The sequence below is a fragment of the Perca flavescens genome, chromosome 9, assembly GCF_004354835.1.
Source record: "Perca flavescens isolate YP-PL-M2 chromosome 9, PFLA_1.0, whole genome shotgun sequence".
NCBI classification, from domain to species: Eukaryota; Metazoa; Chordata; class Actinopteri; order Perciformes; family Percidae; genus Perca; species Perca flavescens.
In genome coordinates this window covers 18487027-18509183 of record NC_041339.1, presented here as the reverse complement: position 1 = coordinate 18509183, position 22157 = coordinate 18487027, and the positions used below count along the sequence as shown (strand labels likewise).

The 22157-nt window shown below is 41.0% G+C and overlaps 1 protein-coding gene across 2 annotated transcripts in view; it reads right to left on the bottom strand.

Moving 5' to 3' along the window:
* The window catches only part of xpr1a (xenotropic and polytropic retrovirus receptor 1a), a 71228-nt gene that overhangs the window by 21313 nt on the left and 27758 nt on the right, over window positions 1–22157 (bottom strand). For both annotated transcript variants that reach the window (XR_003693328.1, XM_028587005.1), the window contains exon 4: window positions 1436–1537. Coding sequence is in view for 1 of the 2 variants with exons in the window: in XM_028587005.1 (XP_028442806.1) it covers window positions 1436–1537 (102 nt within the window). In the remaining variant the exon portion in view is untranslated. The remainder of the gene's footprint in view (window positions 1–1435; window positions 1538–22157) is intronic.

Below are 22157 nucleotides of genomic sequence, written 5' to 3'. Positions count from 1 at the left end.
ATATATATATATATATATATACACATTTATAGTGTATTATATAACCCATTTAAAGTTTTTATGCTGCTAAAATAGTGCTAACTAGTTACCCACATACGGGTCTATCCTAAGCAGAGGAACTATGTTGTCATTATCTACAGCAGATAATGTATCCGGATAATGAAAGACGAGTTAACAAGACATGGCCTCTACAGCAGCTTACAGTAAGCTTCTGGCATACGGTATGTCAGGAATCAAAACATACACTGTTGTTAAAGACTACAACAATTTGAGGATAAAAGTATCTTCAGTAAATCAACCTCATGCTAACAAGATTCACAATGATTTATGTCTTGTTTATTTGCTGCTCTTGCCATCCATCTGCCAGTTATGTCCCATCATTATGAGCTGAAACAATATTGCCAGTCAACATTGGCCCTCAGCTGACCTGTAGTTTCAAAAACAGCCTCTAGAGGAAGCACTCTCCGTCTTCAGACACCTCCAACTTCCCCCTGAGTTGAAGTTTGAGACCAGAATGCAACCTTGTGGTACCAGAATACCACAATATATCATGGCTTCCATCTCATGTTTCATGGTACACACATACTCCCTTGCTCCCTGAAATACACACAGGCAGGCCTGCTCACATAAACACGACAACCACTGGCTACTTCAATCAAATGACCAAGATTAGATGGAATGTCATCTGGCACTGAAACAGGAAGCTTAGCATTGATAAGTAAAATGTGCAGCAACTCTAATATCTTAAATGATGATAGCGTATACCTATAACAGTCTCTATATCATTGGGGGGTGGCAGTAGCTCAGTAGGGACTTGGCTTGGGAACCAGAGGGTCATTGGTTCAAGTCTCTGTGGACCAAGTACGGATTGTGGACTGGTAGCTGGAGAGGTGCCAGTTCACCTCCTGGTCACTGCCAAGGTGCACTTGAGCAAGGCACTGAACCTCCAACTGCTCGGGGTGCCTGTCATGGGCAGCCCCCCTCACTCTGACATATCTCCATTAGTGTATGTGTGTGTATTTCGGGCCTGTGTGGAATGTGTGTAATAACTTACAGAGTGAAAAATTTTTATTTCCCCTTGCAGAATCAATATGATTTATACAATATATTATTATAAACACCTCATGTAAAAGTGTTGAGGCAATAAAAAGTTAATCTAAGAGCACGTGCAAAGTTTATTTGCCTATTAAGGGGGCTTTATTTCAGAGCAGAATCAATAATAAAGATTTATTTTTATTAAATCAAGGTTTAATATTGCTTCAAATTGGTACAGATGATAAATTAAATTAAATAGTCAAGTCCATAGTTCATCTGACTACCAGTCCAATAATCAGTTTTTTGATCTGAAACTGCTTTACTAATTTGACTTTGATTTAGATTTAGATTTTAGATAGCATCAATCGTTACCTCATATGTAACTGAAGTAAATAAATACCTGAATAGAATGTGTTGATTTTCAGAAGCTCCTTCTCGCAGGTCTGGAAAAACCTCTCTTCAAACTTAGCGTAGTATCTCTTCACTGTGTCTTCATCTGTGACTGGAGAAGGAAAAAGAAGAGAGACACAAAATGGTGATTAGCTGCTTGCTGAAGGGCACGAGTGTGTAAATATATAAAGCACTGTTGCACTTTTATAATCTTGACCCAGGGAAGGGTTTTAGATTATGTTGCTCTGTTTTGTGACACACACATTTATGCCTCATAGCTGACATAAGCAATGACGAAGCACAGTCTATATTTTGGTGAGAAGCATTGACAGATGAAGCCATGTCAAAACTTTGTGTAAAGGACAGTAACAAGAACAGTGAACATACAGCGGAACACATACTGGAGGACCATAGCAAAAGTGATGAAGTGTTATAGACACCAAAACCACCTAAATGTGCCCAATAGAGCCCTCCATGCTTACATGTTATTATACACCATGTTAAGTGATAATAAGTGAGACAACATCTCAATATGGGAAAGGTTCGAAGCAAAATAGCTAAATGATAAATACGTTCAGCTACAAAAAACATCCTGCTTTTGTTACAAACAGTGGTGAGTGAGAGTTATCCTGCCCAGCCCACATACTGTCCACACACACACACACACACACACACACACACACACACACACACACACACACACACACACACACACACACACACACACACACACACACACACACACACAGATTATGCCAAAGCAACAACAAATGTGTCAACCAGGTCTGATAGTTTTCCATCACTTTTATTTATTAAATATTGAACAATATTTCATATACCGTGTACCACACATATTCTTTCCATTACTGTAACAGTTGACCTTTTCATCAGACCAGGTGTGTCATTGGTATTTCAATGTCCAATCTAAGCAAAATAAAGAAAGATGTGGGTTTTGCTGGATAAAGCAGATATAGTGTGAGATCCAGTGATACCGCATTGTAAACATTTGCTATTGTATAAAGTGAGCCTTGGCTGCAACTGGTAGATGTAGAGGCTTTCTATTCAACACGGTAATAAGAAAGACGCCCCAGGCAGCAGCCTGTTAATTCAAATCTATTCACACACAAGCACTCACACATGTTTGCATCGTGGGCGTATGAGCCTGTGATGAAAAGGTGAAAAAACGTTTAGCAGCTTTAAAGTCCAACAGCTTTACGAGGAAAATAAATGAGAACCTGCCCTCACACCCGTGAAGATAATCAATTATAAGTTAATTAAACTGTGTTCTGCAGGTGAAAACACTGTACAAACTAAAGTTTTCTATAGAAAGAGCATAAGAGAGGAAAACTTCCTACAGCAGATGAGACCTGCTGCAAAATACTCTTCACTCTATGTTAGCTAAATTCTATGAGTGTATCAAAGTAGTACTCATTAAACATCCAAAACAAGATCATTACAATAATGACAACAACTGAAAAATGGGACCGCATTATAGTAGTGAACAAGTTTCTAAACAAGGACAATCTTCCACTTCCCCTTACATTAGCATCAACTAGGGGTGGGACAAAATATCAATATGGCAATATATCATTGTCCTTGTTCGTGCGATACGATAATCGATACGCTGGCGCCAAATATCAATATTTTAATTAATAAAATAAGGCGCTTTAAATAGATTGGCGGACAGCAGTTTGAGGAAAATAACAGATGCCCCAGCCACGTTTAAGTCCAAAGTCTGGACCCATAGTTGCTCTATGGTTCTGACAAACTACAGAATTGTGCTGTTTTCTAACAGTTTGGACTTGCAGTGAATAAAGAGAGAAAACTTGCACTTAGCCTTTTCAGGGGAATTTTGTATTCATAGTTAGACCGATATCATGATGTATCATTATAGGATTGTCTAGCAACATATTGATTATCGCAGAAATGCTGTAACGTGATGTTATCGGTATTGTGAGCCATGCATCATGTACTGTAACGTGAGTTACCCTGTGTAAAGAGTGCAAGAGAAGATAAGAATGAAGGAGAAGATGAAGCTGCCTCAATAGGAGTTGAAGAAATGTAGACTGACAATAATGAGAGAGAGAGAGAGAGACAGAGAGACATCAAAATTAAGCAGATGGTCTCCAATCTGCCTCACACTTCTACACAATTGCACATTTCAGCTGAAGTCACAACTCTTTCATCCCTACAACGATGCAGAGCCACCCCAGCAGCTGCCAGCTGACAGGCTGGCTGCTGCTGCTTGAGACGAGTGGATGGATGACTTTTGATAGAGGTACGCATGCTTGAATTGCTGACCGACCGATCGGCTGGCCAGTAGGTTAGCTGAATGACTAAGAGCCTGGCCAGTCTGTATGTGCCATGACAGAATGACTAATAGTCCAACATGCTCCTTTAGTTAGACCTGCAGACACGCAGCAGACTGAGCTGTACTGTAATTCATAGTAAAAGGTACACATGTAATGAACACTTTGTATGAAAAAGCACTGAAGGAATAGAGGCGTTGGGTAACAGGAGGCGAAAAGACAAGGAGAAGTTGTGGATCATTTGACATATGTGGTGTGTTTCCTATACATCATACATTAGGTTTAAAATAAATCTAATATTTCCAAGAAAATATTGTCAATGAAAAACCTCTTCTAACGCTGGTCATAAAAGCTTCTGATCTAAACCTTGTTTGGACAACTGAGGACTTTTGGGAGTTTCCTCCGATAGGCAGCATTTTAAACTGTGGTGTACCATTTCAACTGTTGAAACTATGATGAGAGAGATGTGTCAGAAGAATACATATGTAGGCTATATATTTTGTGGAATTACCTTCTTTCTCACTTGAAGGCTGACTAACCGAGTGAGCGTGTTGGTGGATGAAAGAGTAGATGTGAGGGCACTTTGCATTTGTATAGAAGGGGTTATGAAATGACCATGCACCCCCATCTCTTTGTTTCCTGCTGACCTTGTGCAGTACTGAACACATCAGTGGAGGTGTGGAGGTGTATTTCCACATATCATCTCTGCACACATCTTTTTGTTCATCCATTTATGTGTGTGAGGTGTGTGAAGTGTAAGAACAAAGGCCACAGTCAGAGCCAGTTCATCTTCACAGCTGTGTTTTACTGAGGCGTCACCAACAGACGCTCTGCTAACATCTCTGCAGCTGCTGAAACGATTCTGTCAGTCATCTGCCCTCAACCTGCCACACATTTTACCTTCAACCAGCATTAGCACAAATGAGCATCATCAACATCTCATAATTGCGTTGTATCAACTCTTTAGCTGCCTCCTGAGATGACCAGTGTGAATGCAATGAAACCTAATTACAAAAACATTCTGAATTCATGCAGCTATTATGGCATTCACTATATCTTTAATTCAATCTACGGCATCAGTGTTCATGTAAATCTGACAGCTTCTCTTTCAGCTTCACAGTATGGGTTCTCATTATCACAAGTCTGGGTGGATGATTATAGAGATGGCTTTCTAGAGTCCAACAGCGTTCACCAAAGGGATTTGAAGGTGACTTCATGGGAAATGAGAGCTTAAACAGTGTGACAGGTTTGAAAACTTTAGTATTCTTCTAAATCTACAAATAGGTTCAGCCCCAAGAATACACACGCAAATGTGAAAAATCAAATTCATCGATCATTATTTTGCTGACTTTCAACACAGATACCATAAACCATCCGAAAACATTTGCATCATGCCCATTTCACAATGTAACAGCACTGTTTCATTGATATAAACACATTTCAAGATTGTTTTTTGCCCAGATGAGCAACACCACTGTCATTGGCCTTCTCCCGGTCTTGGACTAATATCTCCAGAGGAATCGCTGCCTCTATGCTAACATACAGACACCAGGGCACACAGCCTTTCCTCCAGGTCTACTGCAGTCCTGGTTGCCTCGAAATCCAGTATGAGGGAAGCAATAATGCTCCCTTCATGTGCAAATATACTCTGGACCTTAAACAAAGTGTGTGTGTGTGTGTGTGTGTGTGTGTGTGTGTGTGTGTGTGTGTGTGTGTGTGTGTGTGTGTGTTTAAACTGTTTTGCACAGTACTTCAGCAGTGACGCTACAAGTGTCAACAATAAATACTATTCCCCTTTGCCTTCAGAGAGCTACACAGACCTGTGTTCACTGTACTTGGGAGGACATTTCGTGATGATGTTTATATAGCCGACCAACCAACCAGGCCTGAGAATTAACAACAGCAGAAAGGCTGCAGTTTGGTTAAGGTGACATAACTAGGATCTAATTTATCTGAAGCTGCAGAAAAATCAATATGTGGTTTGATTAGATTTAGGAACATTTATTTGATTAGATTTAGGAACTTTTAACGACTGTAAAACAGTCAGACAGTCTAACAAAATTCTTCACTAAAATGTAAATTGATGTCTTGATATTGCATATTTTGGATCATAATTGATTAAAAAGTACAAATAAATGTATACAATGTACAATAATATAAAATTAACCATTTTTAAAACTAGCAAATGTTTGATATCTTTACTCAATAAATTAAATCTTGATGATTCATTTTGTGTCAACCTTTCCATTAATCAGCTCAGCCATGAAACACAATCTTTTTTTCTTCATTTCAACATCATCAAAACCAACAACTAAATGTGTCTAAACAAGCAGGAGATGCAGGTGCCTCAACAGCAGTGTATCATGGGTACCAAGGGGTTTTGTACTCAAAATAATGAGAGATACTGGTGTACAACATGCTATGAGAAGAGTAGATCCAGTGCAGTAAAGTGCACTCATTCATTGTCTTCAGTTTTTCAGACAAAGAATTGTGCTGGTAGCTAGAAAAACAACTCTTGACCTACAGTATTCCCATGCGGCTTGTAGAAGGCAGCCCCCTCTCTCCGCTAACCCCTTCTTCTGTAGATTGTATAAATAAATGATGAGACAGCTTCCCTAAAACCCTAGTACACTAACCCCCCGAAACCCTACACACACACACACACACACACACACACACACACACACACACACACACACACACACACACACACACACACACACACACACACACACACACACACACACACACACACACACACACACACACACACACACACACACACACACACACACACACACACACACACACCCCCGCCCCCAACTTCTTATATTCCCATTCAGGCATTCTGTGACGGGACCCCATAAAACCAGCACATAAATCCTTCAAGGAGACCCTCCAATTTGCTGACAGTCAGAGAGAACAACAACCGACTATAAACACATACCAACCTGTATCACACTTACTTTTATACTTTACTTTAATACTATTATTCTGCTTTATCACCTGTTTCATGCTAAAAATCTGTTGCTTTTAAATTGGGAGACATGAAAGGTGAAAAGGCACCTAGAAGAAGAGCAGCAAGTGTTAGGAGCTCCGATATGATCTGTTATTACACTGGAGCCTGGAGAGAGGGGACAGGGCACAGCATCTTTCTCTTCATTATCCTTGAAAACAAACACACTCACAGAGACACACAAATTGTATGTCCCCATTTTCAAGCTCCATTTATCTCATTTAATGACACCTCACTGCGGGATATAAACTATGTTCTGATAGCATTACAGTCGGGGGAGCTGAGGAGACCATTACATTATGATTGTTGCTGTATTAGCCTCGCTTATCTCTTCCCTCCAAGCACAGAGGTGTAAATCACAAATGAAGAGAAAGACAAACTGAGCCATAAAAGAGAATAGGATTGCAATAATATTAATCTAGAGAGACAAAATTGTGTGAGTTCCTTAAAACAACTTCTACATCCTCTAGTGCCAGGAAGCACAAGGAAACACAACACTAAAACCAGCCAGATCCCCCCCTTCCATTCCTCCATCTCTTTTTGTTTTCACATATTCCCATTCGGCCCTCCAGCCACAATTAATTCTACCAATCATCTCTCTCATCGAGGCCAGGGGAGCATTAAGAATGCACACTCACTGGGCTAGACTGCCAGCCAGGGACAACCAGAGGTAGGATGAGGAACTACTGTAGCTCCCAATTCATTGTGTACTATTTAACCTGCCAGACTGCAAGCTAAGCAGCTCCACAAAATACACTATACCAGCGTAGAGTAGTGAAAATGATAGGATGGGGAAAATCACATATTCAACACATTGTGAGAAGTGTTAATATATCTGTTGTGTGTGTGTGTGTGTGATGGAAAGAAAGAGAGAGTGTGAGGCACATGTGAGGGGTTTATTAACAGCAGCCAAGTCAATATATTATGAGAGGGAAAGAGTAAATGCAAGAGACCAGATGGGGTGTGAGATGATCCTGGGGACCGCACAACACAATGCACACAATACGCCAAAACACTTGCAAATGATATACTGAGAGAGATAGAGAAAAAAGAGAGACAGAGAGAGAGACAGAGGAATATAATGAGATATGAAGACAGAAAGCTGGAATGGAAGAAAAATAGATGTAGCATGACAGCTCCAAAAAGAAGGAAAGAAGGAAACCTATTCTCTCTGTTTCATTTTAGTAGTGAAACATTATCAAAAGTGTATTACTGAGTAGAGACTACAGTCAAAATGCTACTTTGTCATATACTATATGATAGACTGAATTACTGCAATGTACTGTTTATCAATTTCTGAACAGAAACAAATGTGCATTAATGGCCAAAGAACAAGAGATTCAACTTCCTGGTAAGAAGTTGCTCGAACATTTGTGTAAATAAAGTAATTAAATTAAACCAATTCAAAATAAATAGAGAGCAAATAGCACTGGCTTGGTAACTTCATTACATGCTATGAAGAATGTTTTGAGAATTAGAAATGTGGTTAAGTTAAGGTGGAACAAGCATATTACTGAGACAACTCGTTGCTACTGTGCACTTTTTGTCATACATCATGTTGTTATGTTATACTATGTGATTATTCTGACTGAAAGAATCAAATGATTCCTAGTACATTAAAAAAACACTGGGCATGTTTTAAAAATGCAATAATGTAGTGTTTTAAAGACATCTGCCCAAGGTAGTAACAAATGGGTTGCTATAGGCATTTTTCATAGATTACATTTTGTCATATCCCAGAAGAAAATGCAGGTGTAAATAACAAAATGAACAATGGCTAAAGTCTGTTTACTGTCATGACTTCCTGAGACACTTGAAGAGAACGTGTGTGTGTGTGTGTGTGTGTGTGTGTGTGTGTGTGTGTGTGTGTGTGTGTGTGTGTGTGTGTGTGTGTTGACAGAAATTGGTTTCAGCTTGTCTATCCAGAGACTGACTTCTAACTAAATGATAATAACTATATGAATATGTGGGAATAAGGAACACAGAAAAGGTTTCACTGTGCAGCAATTATTTAAGTGAGTCCTTAAACAAGACATAGATGTCGAGACAGCGGGCTGATGCAAGTACACTAATAGGAAGAGTTTCTACGTTTGTGGGTCATGTTTGTTGTTACACAGGCTTTTTGTTGTGTCCATAGCATTTCCTGTAAAACAGAAAAAACAAGAAACAGAGAGTGTGTGTCTGTGGATGTGTGCATGCCTACCAAACTACTTATGAATGTATCAGAGTGTAAAATCTGTGCTGTCAGTTGATTTTTCTCAGCATATTTTTTATTAAAGCCCAAATAGTGCTCGTATCCCTAAAAGCCCACATGTACACAACATCACTTGACTGCAGAACAGAGACACACCACAGGAACAAAAAGCATTGAGGTGACTCAATGCTGGAGTTCAGTGGACGGCTAAATGGGCACGGTCGAAAGCCCACCGAAGGTTTATTGGGAATAACGGAGACGAGGCGAAAGTTAGATGAGGTGGAGCTGGACAGAGAGAAGAAGTAGGCCACAGATTCTTCCAATCAGACAAACAGGAAGTCCACAGAAAGCAGTATTATTGACCAGGGGGCTGATGGCAAAGTTAATTACTCCTGCTCTTTATTCTTCAGAGGGCAGTACTTTCCCCTCCCTTCTTTCCGGCCTATTTTTATTTTACTAAGCTGCTGCTGTGAAGTGTTATCTCTAACTGTCAGAGCGAGGGAAAGTTTGGCCCAGACCTCTCTCTCTCCTCGCAGCACCATGCAGGGCCTTGAAGATCAGGATAGTCTCTCTCTCTGAGAGTCCTGCTGACTCGCTGCATCTCTCTATAGGTAGATAGAGCCCAAAAGAAAAAGGCAAATTGACAACAGTGTGAATAAAAAGCTGTCTGATTCATCTCATTGGGTGAAATCTTCGCCTGAACCTTTCGGCTTCAGTCATGTCTCTCAAACTTTGTCAGACATCTTAAGCCCTTTGAGATTGAGAATATTTTAAGTCTGTCAGTGACGTCCACTCTGCGGATATTATGAACTAAAATGAAGCATACCGTACATTAGCCTGTGGTCTGAGCGGCACACTGAACAAAGTTAGTTTTGATTAGCATGTGTTATATTTCTCATTTAAAGCCATTTCAATGCTATTTATTGCCAATATCACATTTCTATAGACACTGCCATGGCTCGGAGAATCCAGACTTTATATCCTGTGGCAGCAGTCCAATAGAGGATGTGGACGAGTATCAATGTCTTACTATGCAAACTCACAAATCCCTTATTAAACATGAATTGAAGCAAATCAAATCTTAGGAGATCAGGTCTGATTTCATGGAGCCACTGTGGAGCCTGTAAGGAGAGTGTAAGATGGCTCCGCTGAGAGTCTCCAGTATAAGTTCTAACTTTTAACAAAGAATGTAGGCTAATGTGTGTATCCTTTCATTCAAAACACGTTTTAGGGGGTACTATCATTCCCCATGGAAGATAGAACATTACACTCAGTGCATCAACAGCATAGCCTAGAAATCTAGACGCACTCTAGTGGCAGCAGTGGAAAAACCAAATTCTGGTCAGGCCAATCACATTGTGTATAGAGTCAGTGGGCGGGGCTTATGGCTGCTGCTGCTGCTGGGAACAGCTGTCTTCTGGAAGACTTGGAGTTAAGCTTTTCTTTGAGAAAAGAACAAAGAACGGCACAGAAATCATTCTTAAAAAAGGAAGATGTATTCAGAGTTTTTCTGACCGGATTCGGCAAAAGTTTAATCTACCAACTAGCTTTGCTACCTTCTTCGTTGCTCTGCCTGGTTGTAGCACTATCCTATTACGTGCAGAGGGAATTTGAAAGACAACCGTTTAACCCACCCCTCGGATTGAACCCTGTCAATGGTGAGTTCCCAGACCCAATATCTTAAAGTGGGTCTGGCTTGTCTCGGCTATCAACAGCAGCCAATTATTTCTGAAGTTTAAGATCAACTCAGCTAAAAGGTATAATACAGCAATTGATCTGAATGAATTGGTACCTTAAACAGGACATCCAGCCACAAACACTGTAACACCAAACACACATCTACACTCAGAAACACATTGAAACACAGTTCTATGAATGTCCGACAGAGAGAGACGTACACATCAGCTGCAGCAGGCCACTTTGGGAATTCCAACCACAATGTAAAACCTGAAAAGCAAGTGCGTGTGTTTTTACTTGGATTTCCTCCATTATCTGGCATCTGGGCCTACAATAACATGTAGGTTGGCCTAAAGCCTTTATACATAGTCTTTTTGCATAGAATACTAAGCTATTAAAATAGCCTAATAATTATTGGCATGATTTTATTAATCATGTTTTAATGTTAAAACATACATGTGGCACAGTGGATTATTGATTAATTAACTATCTGTGGATGGGTATCTTAGTGACTACCTTACCAATAGGCCAGTAAGCCTATCATCAGTGGGGATTTATATTTGCTAACAATATGTTGGATTCATGTTAAGACTTTTTGATTTTTGAAAAAAACTTTCAAAAATTAACAAAAATTGTGAGGCCCCCCTGCATTGACTCTGAGGACCCCCTAGGGGTCCCGGACCCCCTGTTGAAGATCCCTGGATTAGAGGATGTTGCCATTTTGATAGTCATCTCCTCTCCTCTGATGTCTGCACTTTAGGATGCCTGTCAATTAAGTTTAGAAAAATGACTGAATGGCATCAGAGCCGTTATGTAAGCACACCTCTGTCCAGCCTCGTGAAGTACTAAGCACATTATAGGTTTCTGTAGGTTCTTGGCATAATATAAAAGGTTAGAGTTAATTAATTATTTTAATACACACACTATGGCACTGCAAGAACTTTATAGTGCACACACACTTGCATATGTATGAGCCTGCTCTGACTGGAAAATATGACCGCATAGAGCTTGGGAATGCAACATACCAGGCTGCTCTTGGGAAATAATTCACTGATTCACTGAGCTGGAAAAGAAAAATGAAGGTTATACGAAGCAAAACCTAATCAAGAAATCAGGGGAGGTGTGCAAGAGGAAGGAGGGAGGGTACGAAGGAGTACCAGAAAAAGAGGAGTAGGGAGAACAAGGTAGACAGAAGGAAGGCTGGTGGTTGGGCCTTAGGTCTTATCAGCATAGTGTGAATTCCCAGCACATGCCTTTGTCTATTTGTGTGACTGTGTGTGTGTGTGTGTGTGTTTTATATGTATGCATGTACCTTCTACTACAGTGTGTAGTTTTGTAAACTACTTTATTTCAATGTTTAACTTTATTTTGAGTGAGGTGAGTATGCAAGTCCTTATCTTAGACTTAATGACCACTAAGTATGGGTAAAGATAGTTGGTACATTACAAATATAGTTTGAGGCACAAAAAGGGAGTGATAGGAGGTTTATTATGGTGACTGACTGCAAAAACTAGAGCTTACTATCAATTGTTTAATTTTTTTTTTTTCTGCACAGCTTTTTTTTCCTCCACAGTATCTCCTATGGAGGATAAAAGCTGAGAAAACTAAATGAATGCATAGTGTGAACCCATGTGAAAAGATCCAGTACAGAGTCTCCAATCTATTCTCAAGATAGTAAACTAGATTAATCATCATCTAGTTTGTGTAGAGAAGAGAGCATCAAAAATTCTTCACTCTGGTGGCGATGTCTCTTTTTACAGCTGGAGAGGGAGGGAGGGCTGGACCTTCTAATCCCTTGCTTTAGTCTTTTCCTTTTCGCCACCTTTGTTGTCTCTTCATCACTTCTCAGCTCTTTTTGGAGGCAGAATGCATGTTTTCTTCCTCTCTCGCCTCCCTACCTTTCCATCTTTCCTCTTCACCGAGCTTGTTCAGTTGATCCATATGCAACCAAGTGGAAGGAATAAAGGGGACATCCTAGACTCACTGCATTCATACGGAAAATATCAGGGCCACGTCTGTACTGGGAGGCCACAGAGGAAGCAATCAGGGTCCTGTTTGCAGCTGCATAGCGCTACATGTAGCAGTAAATGTACTGTCAAATCAAATCGGGTCCTATTTTCAAAAGGAACAAATAATATTGTGTTCTCTGCTTTACTTTTCATTACCTGACAAAGATGATGGAGGAATGCTTTTTAAGGTCTTTTTACATTTCAACATATTATAATTTCATTTATTTTCACAATTAGCATTCAATATTAAAGCCTGAACAAGCATGCAGTCTGAACAGCAGAGAATAGTCACTGTCCTGTAGGATTTGCATCATCTACACTGCTCCAATATACAATAAGACTGGTAATAATATGTGAATAATTGTACAACAGAATAAGCCACTTGCATTTAAAGTGGAAAAGATTGTTGAAAAAGAAACAAAGAAACAGATGTGAAAAACAGACTGATGCTTGCTGCCTCCTTATTTGTTGTGCACTTTGAAAACATTTGACACTGCTGATGGATGTAAGAAGGAAATGAACTGTCGCACAACTAAAACACCCCTAATACACTGGAAGACCAGGGCAGACTTAATGAAAAGGGCAGACTCTCCCCACTAACACAATACAACCGATAAAAGATGGAGTCAATATGAATGAAAGCTAAAGACAAAAGCAGTAATCAACAAAAAAGACAAAACAAGAAAAGTAACTACCATTTGACTTTGACATTAAATTAATATTAAGGGAAAGCATATGATGATTATAGCACCTGCAGTGTAAAATAGGAAAGAAAATCCTTTATCCAAACATGGAAAACCTGGAGCCAAAATGGCTTCTGGAGCAAAGTCGCTTTCTGACAGTATAATAACACAGCCACCTTGTTGGAAGAAAATTGCTCTTCCATTTCAACGTGAGTGTGTGTGTGTGTGCCTGCGTGCACTATAAATGCACCAATAGACTTGCATGTGTTTGAGTGTGTGTGTGTGTCCTGTCCCATTTTTGATAGCTGGTTGGCTGGGAGTGACATTGTCATTATCGACATCTCTCCCGCTCCCCTGGATCCTGTAGCCATTAGCAACGAACTCCGGGAGTTGGCCTCTCCTCTGCTGCAGCCAATTGCTTTCACATCACTGTGTGACTGTGTGCATGCATGCGAATGAGCAGGTGTTCTTTTGCGTTTGTGTGTTTGTAAGCACTCATGCCTGGATATGGCTTAATGATTGAGTGTGTCTTTGTTGATTATTTGATAAAATGCAGACTCACGGTTACTCATTTATTCCCAATTCATTTCTGTGTTTCTAAGACAAATGTTCCATGACAGCATTTTATCTCCACAGTAACATAACAACAGAAGGAAACACACACACACATTTCATACCAGGCATGCTGAACAGAAAACTGCACACCAGAAGGAAGCGGTCAGCGTAAAATAATCAATAGGTGTTGATTAGGCCTACTCAGTACCTTTGTATTGCATGGCAAGCAACAGCCCTTTTTCTGTGTGACTAGAAATCAATACTCTGATCTCTGATTAGGCCACACTGCACATCTCACAGACTGTGAAATGAGACTGAAAAAGCACCAGTCCATGATAGATGGCCAAATAAAACAATATTGCAGGGCTAGTATCCCAGAACACAAATTAAGCTGAATGCATCTTCTCTAAAAGGCATCAGAGGAGAGTGATGTAGTTGTAGATGGGGCATTATGTTTACTTCCAGTTCCAATATCTAACAAGAAAAGTCAGCAGAGCTGCTCTTTGTGCAGCACAATTGTTTTTTTCCCCCAAGATAAGCAGCATTAAGCATGTATGATGTGTCTTTACAATGGAGTTATACCTCCATAGCTCTGCACTCTCTAGCACAGCCATTACACAGTTAAGGGGATTAAACACTTTGTTCAAAAGCACCTCAAAAGCAGCTGAGAGAGGACTCACTTCCCCTGTCTAGACTCCCACAGACAGACAACGGATTTGGCAATATTCTAACCTTTAGGCTGACACTGACCCTTTACATAGTGGAGTCAACACTCCAGGAACTCTTTGGCACAGCAACATGAAAACCCTTTTCTACTGAAGGCCCCACTGGGAGTGTGTGTGTGTAATCTGTGTGTGTGTGTGTGTGTGTGTGTGTGTGTGTGTGTGTGTGTGTGTGTGTGTGTGTGTGTGTGTGGCCGTGGCCGTGGCCGTGGGCGTGTGAAAAACTCCTCTCCTTTCCATTAGGAAATATCACAGATGTAGGAGAAAGAAAAAACAGATTAGATTGTGTTTGCATCAGCTGACTAAACATTGCCATGCAGTAGCTTTGTAGAGCTACCATACAATAAACCTAAGTAAGAAGATAAAGGTGGAACAAACACGTTATCTGTTAAGAAAATGTCACAAAATGTCTTCTGAGGACTTAACACATCAGACTTAGGGGACTCTATTTTTAGAGTAGAGTACTAGAAGAATACAGTTTGTATATGAATATGGTGAGACAGATTCTCTTTTTCAGTGCCACAGGTTAAATGGTGAAAAAATACACCAATATAAAGCACATCTGGTCAGGGCAGATATTTTCAAAGAGATACATATGGTACTTATTAAGTATGCTAATAAGTCTTTGTCTCTGTTACCATGGGAGCTAGTCATGTGACAAACCCCAGGGGTGTGTCCAAACGGATCTAAGAATACCTGTGAGAAGCTTGTGTGTGTGTGTGTGTGTGTGTGTGTGTGTGTGTGTGTGTGTGTGTGTGTGTGTGTGTGTGTGTGTGTGTGTGTGTGTGTCATGCGTGTGTGTGTGTGTGTGTGTGGTCATATATTATAGCTACATTACTGGCTGGCAGGTGAGTTTAATCAGGTCAGTAATAAAAGCAGGGTGGGCTGATGGAGGAGAGTCCTCTGGGAGTCACAGCTCTTTGTGTCTCTCAAACCCCTCTGGTCCATGACAACCTCTCCCTCTCACCCCCACACCAATAGCTCCCCGCCCCCCACCCCCTGACATTCCTATATTTCTCTCATCTCTCCTCCCTTCTTTATTCTTCATTTGCTGTTCCTAAATTTATATTCAAGAAGTAGCAAAAAGGGGTCAAACCTTGTTCCAATGACCACAGCTCATTAGTGTCACTGACTCTGATAGCAGGGCCAAAGACCTTCACACAAACCATCCCCCCTTTGTGGATACACACCTGTACCTCACTCCTTTGGCTAAGCGGCTCCCCAGCAGATGATGGATGTGACAGGGAAGGCCCTTATGGTGGCTGGGAGCCCCAGCCTAGCTGAAGGCTTATTTATCACAGCAAGCTTCAACTGTCCTTTAAGGAGCGTAAAATGCCACAGAGCAGAGCTGTGCTCAAACACCTAATGTGATGGATGTTGCAGGAGCAGCCCTGCTGGATCTACAGGTCTCAACCCTGCTGCACAGCCAGCAGCACAATCTGACCTTTGTAAATTTAGACATTAAGTGGTGATTTTACACAAGAATGGAGGCAATTAATTATGCTTAGTTAATTAATTACACAGAAAGCGCATAGCTTGTCCTCATAGACACACAGACCATGGCGATTCTCTAACTGATAAATGTTCACACACCCAGTTCCTGTGTTACAGCCAGGAAACTTGAATCCAGTTCAACATCTTTGCCTGTCTGGTGCTTCAGGCAAACACAGACTTCAGGCAATAAGTACTTGTAACTTTATCTTAGGTTCACTCTGAATTATATTAGTCTCCCACAGACATTTCTTACATTACACTTCCTCCCAGCTGTCTGTCTAGCCTATGAACCATCCTGCAAAGGACCCCAAACTGCTGCAATCCTTACTCTGTATCAACAGTAGCAGTGACAGTGCAAAGGTCCTGTGTGGGCAGGCAGTGATTACAGCTGAGTGGACTTTGGCCTCGGGGCCAGTAGGTGATGAATAGAGGCCAGAAAACAGAGCAAGTGACAAACAAGGCGTCTGCTGAGAGAAGAAGGATATATTGCTGAGAAAGAGAAAACACAGCTGGAGATTCAAGTCAATTTATCAACCAACTAAAAAGGGTAGATCAAGTTAATTTCTCCCTTAAACAAGCTCTGATATTCTATAAACACAGAATACATTATAAACTATGAAACTAAGCATCTACACAAAGTCCTTTCACCTACATTTACCACTAAATGCATCTCTTTGATGTGCAATCACAGCAAATCACCACAGTGCTTTGTTTCTGAAGTGACATTGTCTTCCTTGTGTCTCCATCCACCTCTCATCTAATTTTTCCTCTGTTCAGCTCAAGGAGGAGCAGGGTTCAGCCCCTCCCTTTGCAATTCCTAATGAGGCTCTGTGTGTGAACATGTGTGCAGTACGTATGTGTGTGTACATTACTGTACGCACGGGCCCTGTAATGGGCGCCTCATTGTATTACCATGGATACAGCTGGATGTGAATGTAGAGAATCCTATTATGTGCTGCTTGTCCCTCTGGAAAATCCTTAACAAGGAAATCCTTAGACCCATTTCACGTCTAATTACGCACATGACCAGAAGATAAAAAACAGTGCAGTCATAGTAATTTATGAATGTTCAGCCTTGGACCTAACGCAAACATTCTAGCACTGATATTATTATTATTCTCATTATCAATTAATCTGGGGATTTTTTTTATTAATAGATTACCTTATAAAACCCATAGCCAAAGACGTCATTTTCAAATTGCTTGTATTGTCCAACCAACATTTGAAAAACCTAAAGATATTAAAAGATAAAAGCCACAAATCCTCACCAGAGAAAATGTCACCATTTTGTGCCTTATAAATTAGTTAAACGTTTTATCAACTGTCAAAAGAGTTTGCAATATTTTTTCTGTCACTCACCTAATTGATTAAGCAATTATAAAATATTTCTCAACACAAACATAACAGCTTTTGTCACTTTGTAATTTCAAAGTTGCAGGAAGCTCTCGGACTGATTCCAGGACAATGTTTTGTGTGACACACATCGAGCTCCCGCAGTGTCCCGTCTATAGTGACCTTTATCAACTGGGACCTCTGCGGCTGATATTGTGGTTATTAGTATTCTAATGTCATTCTAAAGCTAGTTAGGACACCAGGGGCAACATTGATCTGCTATAGAGTATGTCACATTTTGTGTGTGTGTGTGTGTGTGTGTGTGTGTGTGTGTGTGTGTGTGTGTGTGTGTGTGTGTGTGTGTGTGTGTGTTTGTGTGCACATGTGCATTTCCCATTTACAAGCAGCACTCTCCAGTTTTCAGACTGCTTATGTGAACATGGTGGCCCGGTAACATAATGAATGGCAACAACATGCAAGGTGAAAGGTCAAATTGCTACTGATGAAATGGTTGTATTTGTGCCATTGTACACTGGCATTGTACACTACTGTGGGACCTATACACACACACACCTTCCTCAGGGGGTGGATTAAAGAAGAGCCTGTGGCTGTGGTTGGAGGATGGGAGATGAGGCAGGAGAGGATGGGTGGATGCTGGGTGAGTGAGAGGGGGTGTAGAGCGTGGGCGACAAAAAAAGACCAGCGCTGCCCAAAAGTTCAAAAGAGCCCTTTCAACCAAGCATCTACCAATGTGCAAACAAACACACATGCATTCGGCAACAAACTGTCCCACTGAATCTCCCTTTTTCCACTGGTAGAACTATATTTTCACACATTGTTTGTGGGTTTAGTTGTGCAATAAAACTGTAACATTTAACTAAGTATGTGTGTGTCGATGATGATTGTCACACTCACTCACACACACACACACACACACACACACACACACACAAAACTCTCCCTCTCTCAACTATGTCATAATTTACCATATAGATGCAATTCTAATACATTATTTTTTCCTCTCTACAATGACAACAGTTCTCTAATATATTTTACTATTCTGTTTTAATCCAAAGGTATACAGTAAGATATGTAATATATTTAAATCTGTTTTTTGATTCATAAAGTGGTGAAGCTGCAGAGACCACAGGGAGAAGAATGGCAACACATTGACAGGCCAGGATCCAAGCCTTAGCTCTCCAGGGAGACACTTTAAGCCTCGTACCAGCAGTAGAACTCGTGCCAAAGACAAACTCTGCTGCAACAGGGCTGGAGTAACTGTGGCAGCCCCTGAGACGTTGTCTCTACGGGACAGGGTTGTTATTGAAAGCAAGAACAAGAGTTCTTTCAAAATGCACACATGCACATGCACAGACAGCCATAACTAAAGCACTGCTAACAGGATTATGTTAAACAACACAGTTTGGTTCTAAACAGATGATATGAAAGAGCAGAGGGTGACTAGTGAATACAAAACATGCATGAAAAAATTGAAGACATTTGTTGCTCCAACAAGGATTAGGCAATATGCTGCAATTAGGCCTACACCTAAAGTTAAGCGTGACTTAAGAGAGTCACAGAAGAAATGTAAGATATCCTTTAAAATGAATCTGCAAAACAAAACATAACCACATATTGCTTAGCATACAGTAGTAGCCAGATTAGTTGTATGGGCTGAGACATAATCAAATTAAAATTAAACATTAGCTATATCATTAATATCATGAAAAAGCATCTACAATTATGACTGTACTCAAAATAGCTACTGCAGCCAAATATAATTAATATGGGCTGTCTCCAAAATTACTCTCCATTGTCCACCTATAGTGTACCACATTTGCCTTTGCCATTTTATGTGATTGTCCCAATTCTCAGTGTGAAACACACGCACTATATAGTGTCCTCAAAAATCCCCACAATGAACAAAAAAAATAAGTGTTCATGGTATTTTATAGATATAAAGATTAAGGGCCCTATTTTAACGATCTGAAACGCAAGTATGAAACGCAAAACACATGTAGCTTTGTGGGCGGATCTCGAGCGCTGTTGTTATTATACCGGCGGGATAAATGACTCTTGCGCCCGACGCAAATCTAAAATGGGTTGGTCTGAAGTAGCTAGGTGTGGTTTGGGCGTAACGTGCAATAAACCAATCAGAGCGTCATCTCACATTCCCTTTAAGAGCAGGAGTGCTTGTTCCATGGCGGATTGCTATTATGACGGCGGATTTGCCTGGTGCACGCCAGCGGGAGCTGTCCGAGATGCGGCAAAGTAATAAATGCCCGTCTTGGCCGGGTGGCGATGTTGCTGCGGCCCCTCGGGCGCATCTCCACAAGTCTGGAGAGGATTGCTGCAGCCATGGAGCGTGGGCCTCCAAACGCACCACCTGCACCTGTTCCTTCCTCTTCCCCCAACTCCATCTCCGTCCACCTGCTCCACCAGGAGCACATCGCGCATTACTCCCGGACCAGATCATGCCGTGGTTCAACATCACGTCTCCTTAAGTCCTCTAATATTTCCTCATTTATGTCATCAACACATCCATGATTCATGGAAATGTTATGTAAATCACAACAAGCCACAAAGAATGCTGCGACTTTTTGAGGACTGTACTGTGAAGTGCCTCCTGACCTATCCAAACACCTGTAGCGCATTTTCAGTAATATTTTCCTTTGTAATTATGTATGGTTTGCAAAAATGGGAACTGCTGCGTCCGTTTAGATGAGAGAAGTGTATGCGCGTTGCGCACACGCTACATTATGGCCAAGCATGCGCCCCTAAAATAGCATCTGAATAACGCGCCACTGACTTTAGACTAGCGCCACTGACTTTAGACAAGGCTTTTCCTGGTCAGTGGCGGAATTGTTTTCTGAAACTGCAAAATAGCACCAAGTAACGTTTGCGCCGGAACACGCCTCCTTTTTTCGCTGAACCGCCCCTGGGAGCGCAAATACATTCCCTATTTTACCGACGTGCGTCTGTGGAGGGAAAAGTCCGCTGTGCGTCGGGTGCAAAATAGGAATGATACATGCATCGGTTTACAAAGGCAATTGCGCTGAGTGCAAGATAGGACCCTAAGTGCGAGTTTACACCTGGCAGTGATGACTGAAAATGATGATAGAAGTGTACTTTTGGACACAGCTATGGTATCCATCTCTAAATATATGCCTTTGTATATATTTATGTCTCACTACAGTATATCTTAAGAATATGAAAGTGCTGATCTATCTGTATATCTAATTGGGTATCTATCCACTTATCTACTTAGATGGATAGTTTGCCTGTTTCCATCTATCTCCTTGCTCCAAAAATGATGTGTGAAATAGAGAGAGAATGAAAAAAGGATAGAATCAGAGGCGTGCAATAATACAAAAATTCAGGACGGATTGTTAACTATAGAACTTAAGAGCTGAAAGCATCGGGCAGAGAGCTTTTCAGCTAGCTGAAAAAAACACTTTGGTTGGACAGAATTTACATAATTGTTGCACTTATCACACCATCACTGGAAAAGTGAGAGGTACCCCGCCCAGTGCAAGAACAGTTGTCAAGGTAACTGAGGCGAGGGTTCAACGGGAGCATGTCAATGGCCTTGAGAGATAATCAGGGAGGGAATGGCTGAGGTAGCTGAGGTGGTGTTAACACCAGGAGCTGACGGAAAGTCATTTAGTCAGAGAACACTGCAGTGCAGGTAGGCGAGATCAGTTTGAATAATCTCACAGCTAAAAATACATGTAGACCCTCCTCGATGCTTCTGCTGCTGTGAACTGCACATGTCCGACTCACAGCAGGTGATAAAGGAGGTTAAGGGACAGTGTAATGGTTCTATTTAACTACAGTCCAGTTGTGGAGAACCATCTGTAGGTCTGTTTATGCTCTGCTGGCCACTCAACTGACCACTGAGCACATTAAGTTTAATGAGTTAATCTACTTTGTGTATCCACAGATAAATGACTGCAGAGCACTGTCATAAATCTCTCTCTCTCTCTCTCTCTGTTTACTGCTCTTATTCCCTAAATGTCTACCTCTCTGTATTCTCTCTTTTCATGACTTTATCTCGATTTCACATTCTCCTCCTGCCTCTGCACTTTTCTCTCAGTAATAGACATGGCCGTAAAGGTTAGAAGACTATCTTATGTTTCTTAAAGCAAAATGTAGGTTGTGGACTTTTGTGAACGTGTGTGTGTGTGTGTGCACGGTTAACACTTTCCCTGAAATATGAATCAACAGCAGAAGATGCTCATGGGATGGCAGCAGGCTGTGGTTAAGCTCCCAGGGAGATGAAAACGAGCAACACAACACAACCACACACACACACACACACACACACACACACACACACAGGCCAAAAGTGTCCAGAAGAATGTGCAGCCTGGGGTCCTCTGTCTGTCCACCAAGAGCAAACATTTAGCAGGCGGTCTGCTGGGCTTAGAGTCTGGAGTATGGCCAGAGCATGCAATTACTGAAGAAGGAACCACATAGTGCAGTAAGTGGCCACAGGCCAAACAACAGTAGTCTTTTACCTTACTGATTTTGGTCTTAACAAATAGAAGTGACAAAATGATAATGTATTACACATTATGAGATTATATATAGTAAGTTGGTCATTGCTGCAAAATAAGACCCATCTTCTAAGAACAATGAATGTCCACAGCACATTTAATGGAAATCCAACCTGATGGTTGCACTACAATAAAGGTCATGTGAGTGACACAAACATTAGGAAGCTTGCTCTGAGAACCAT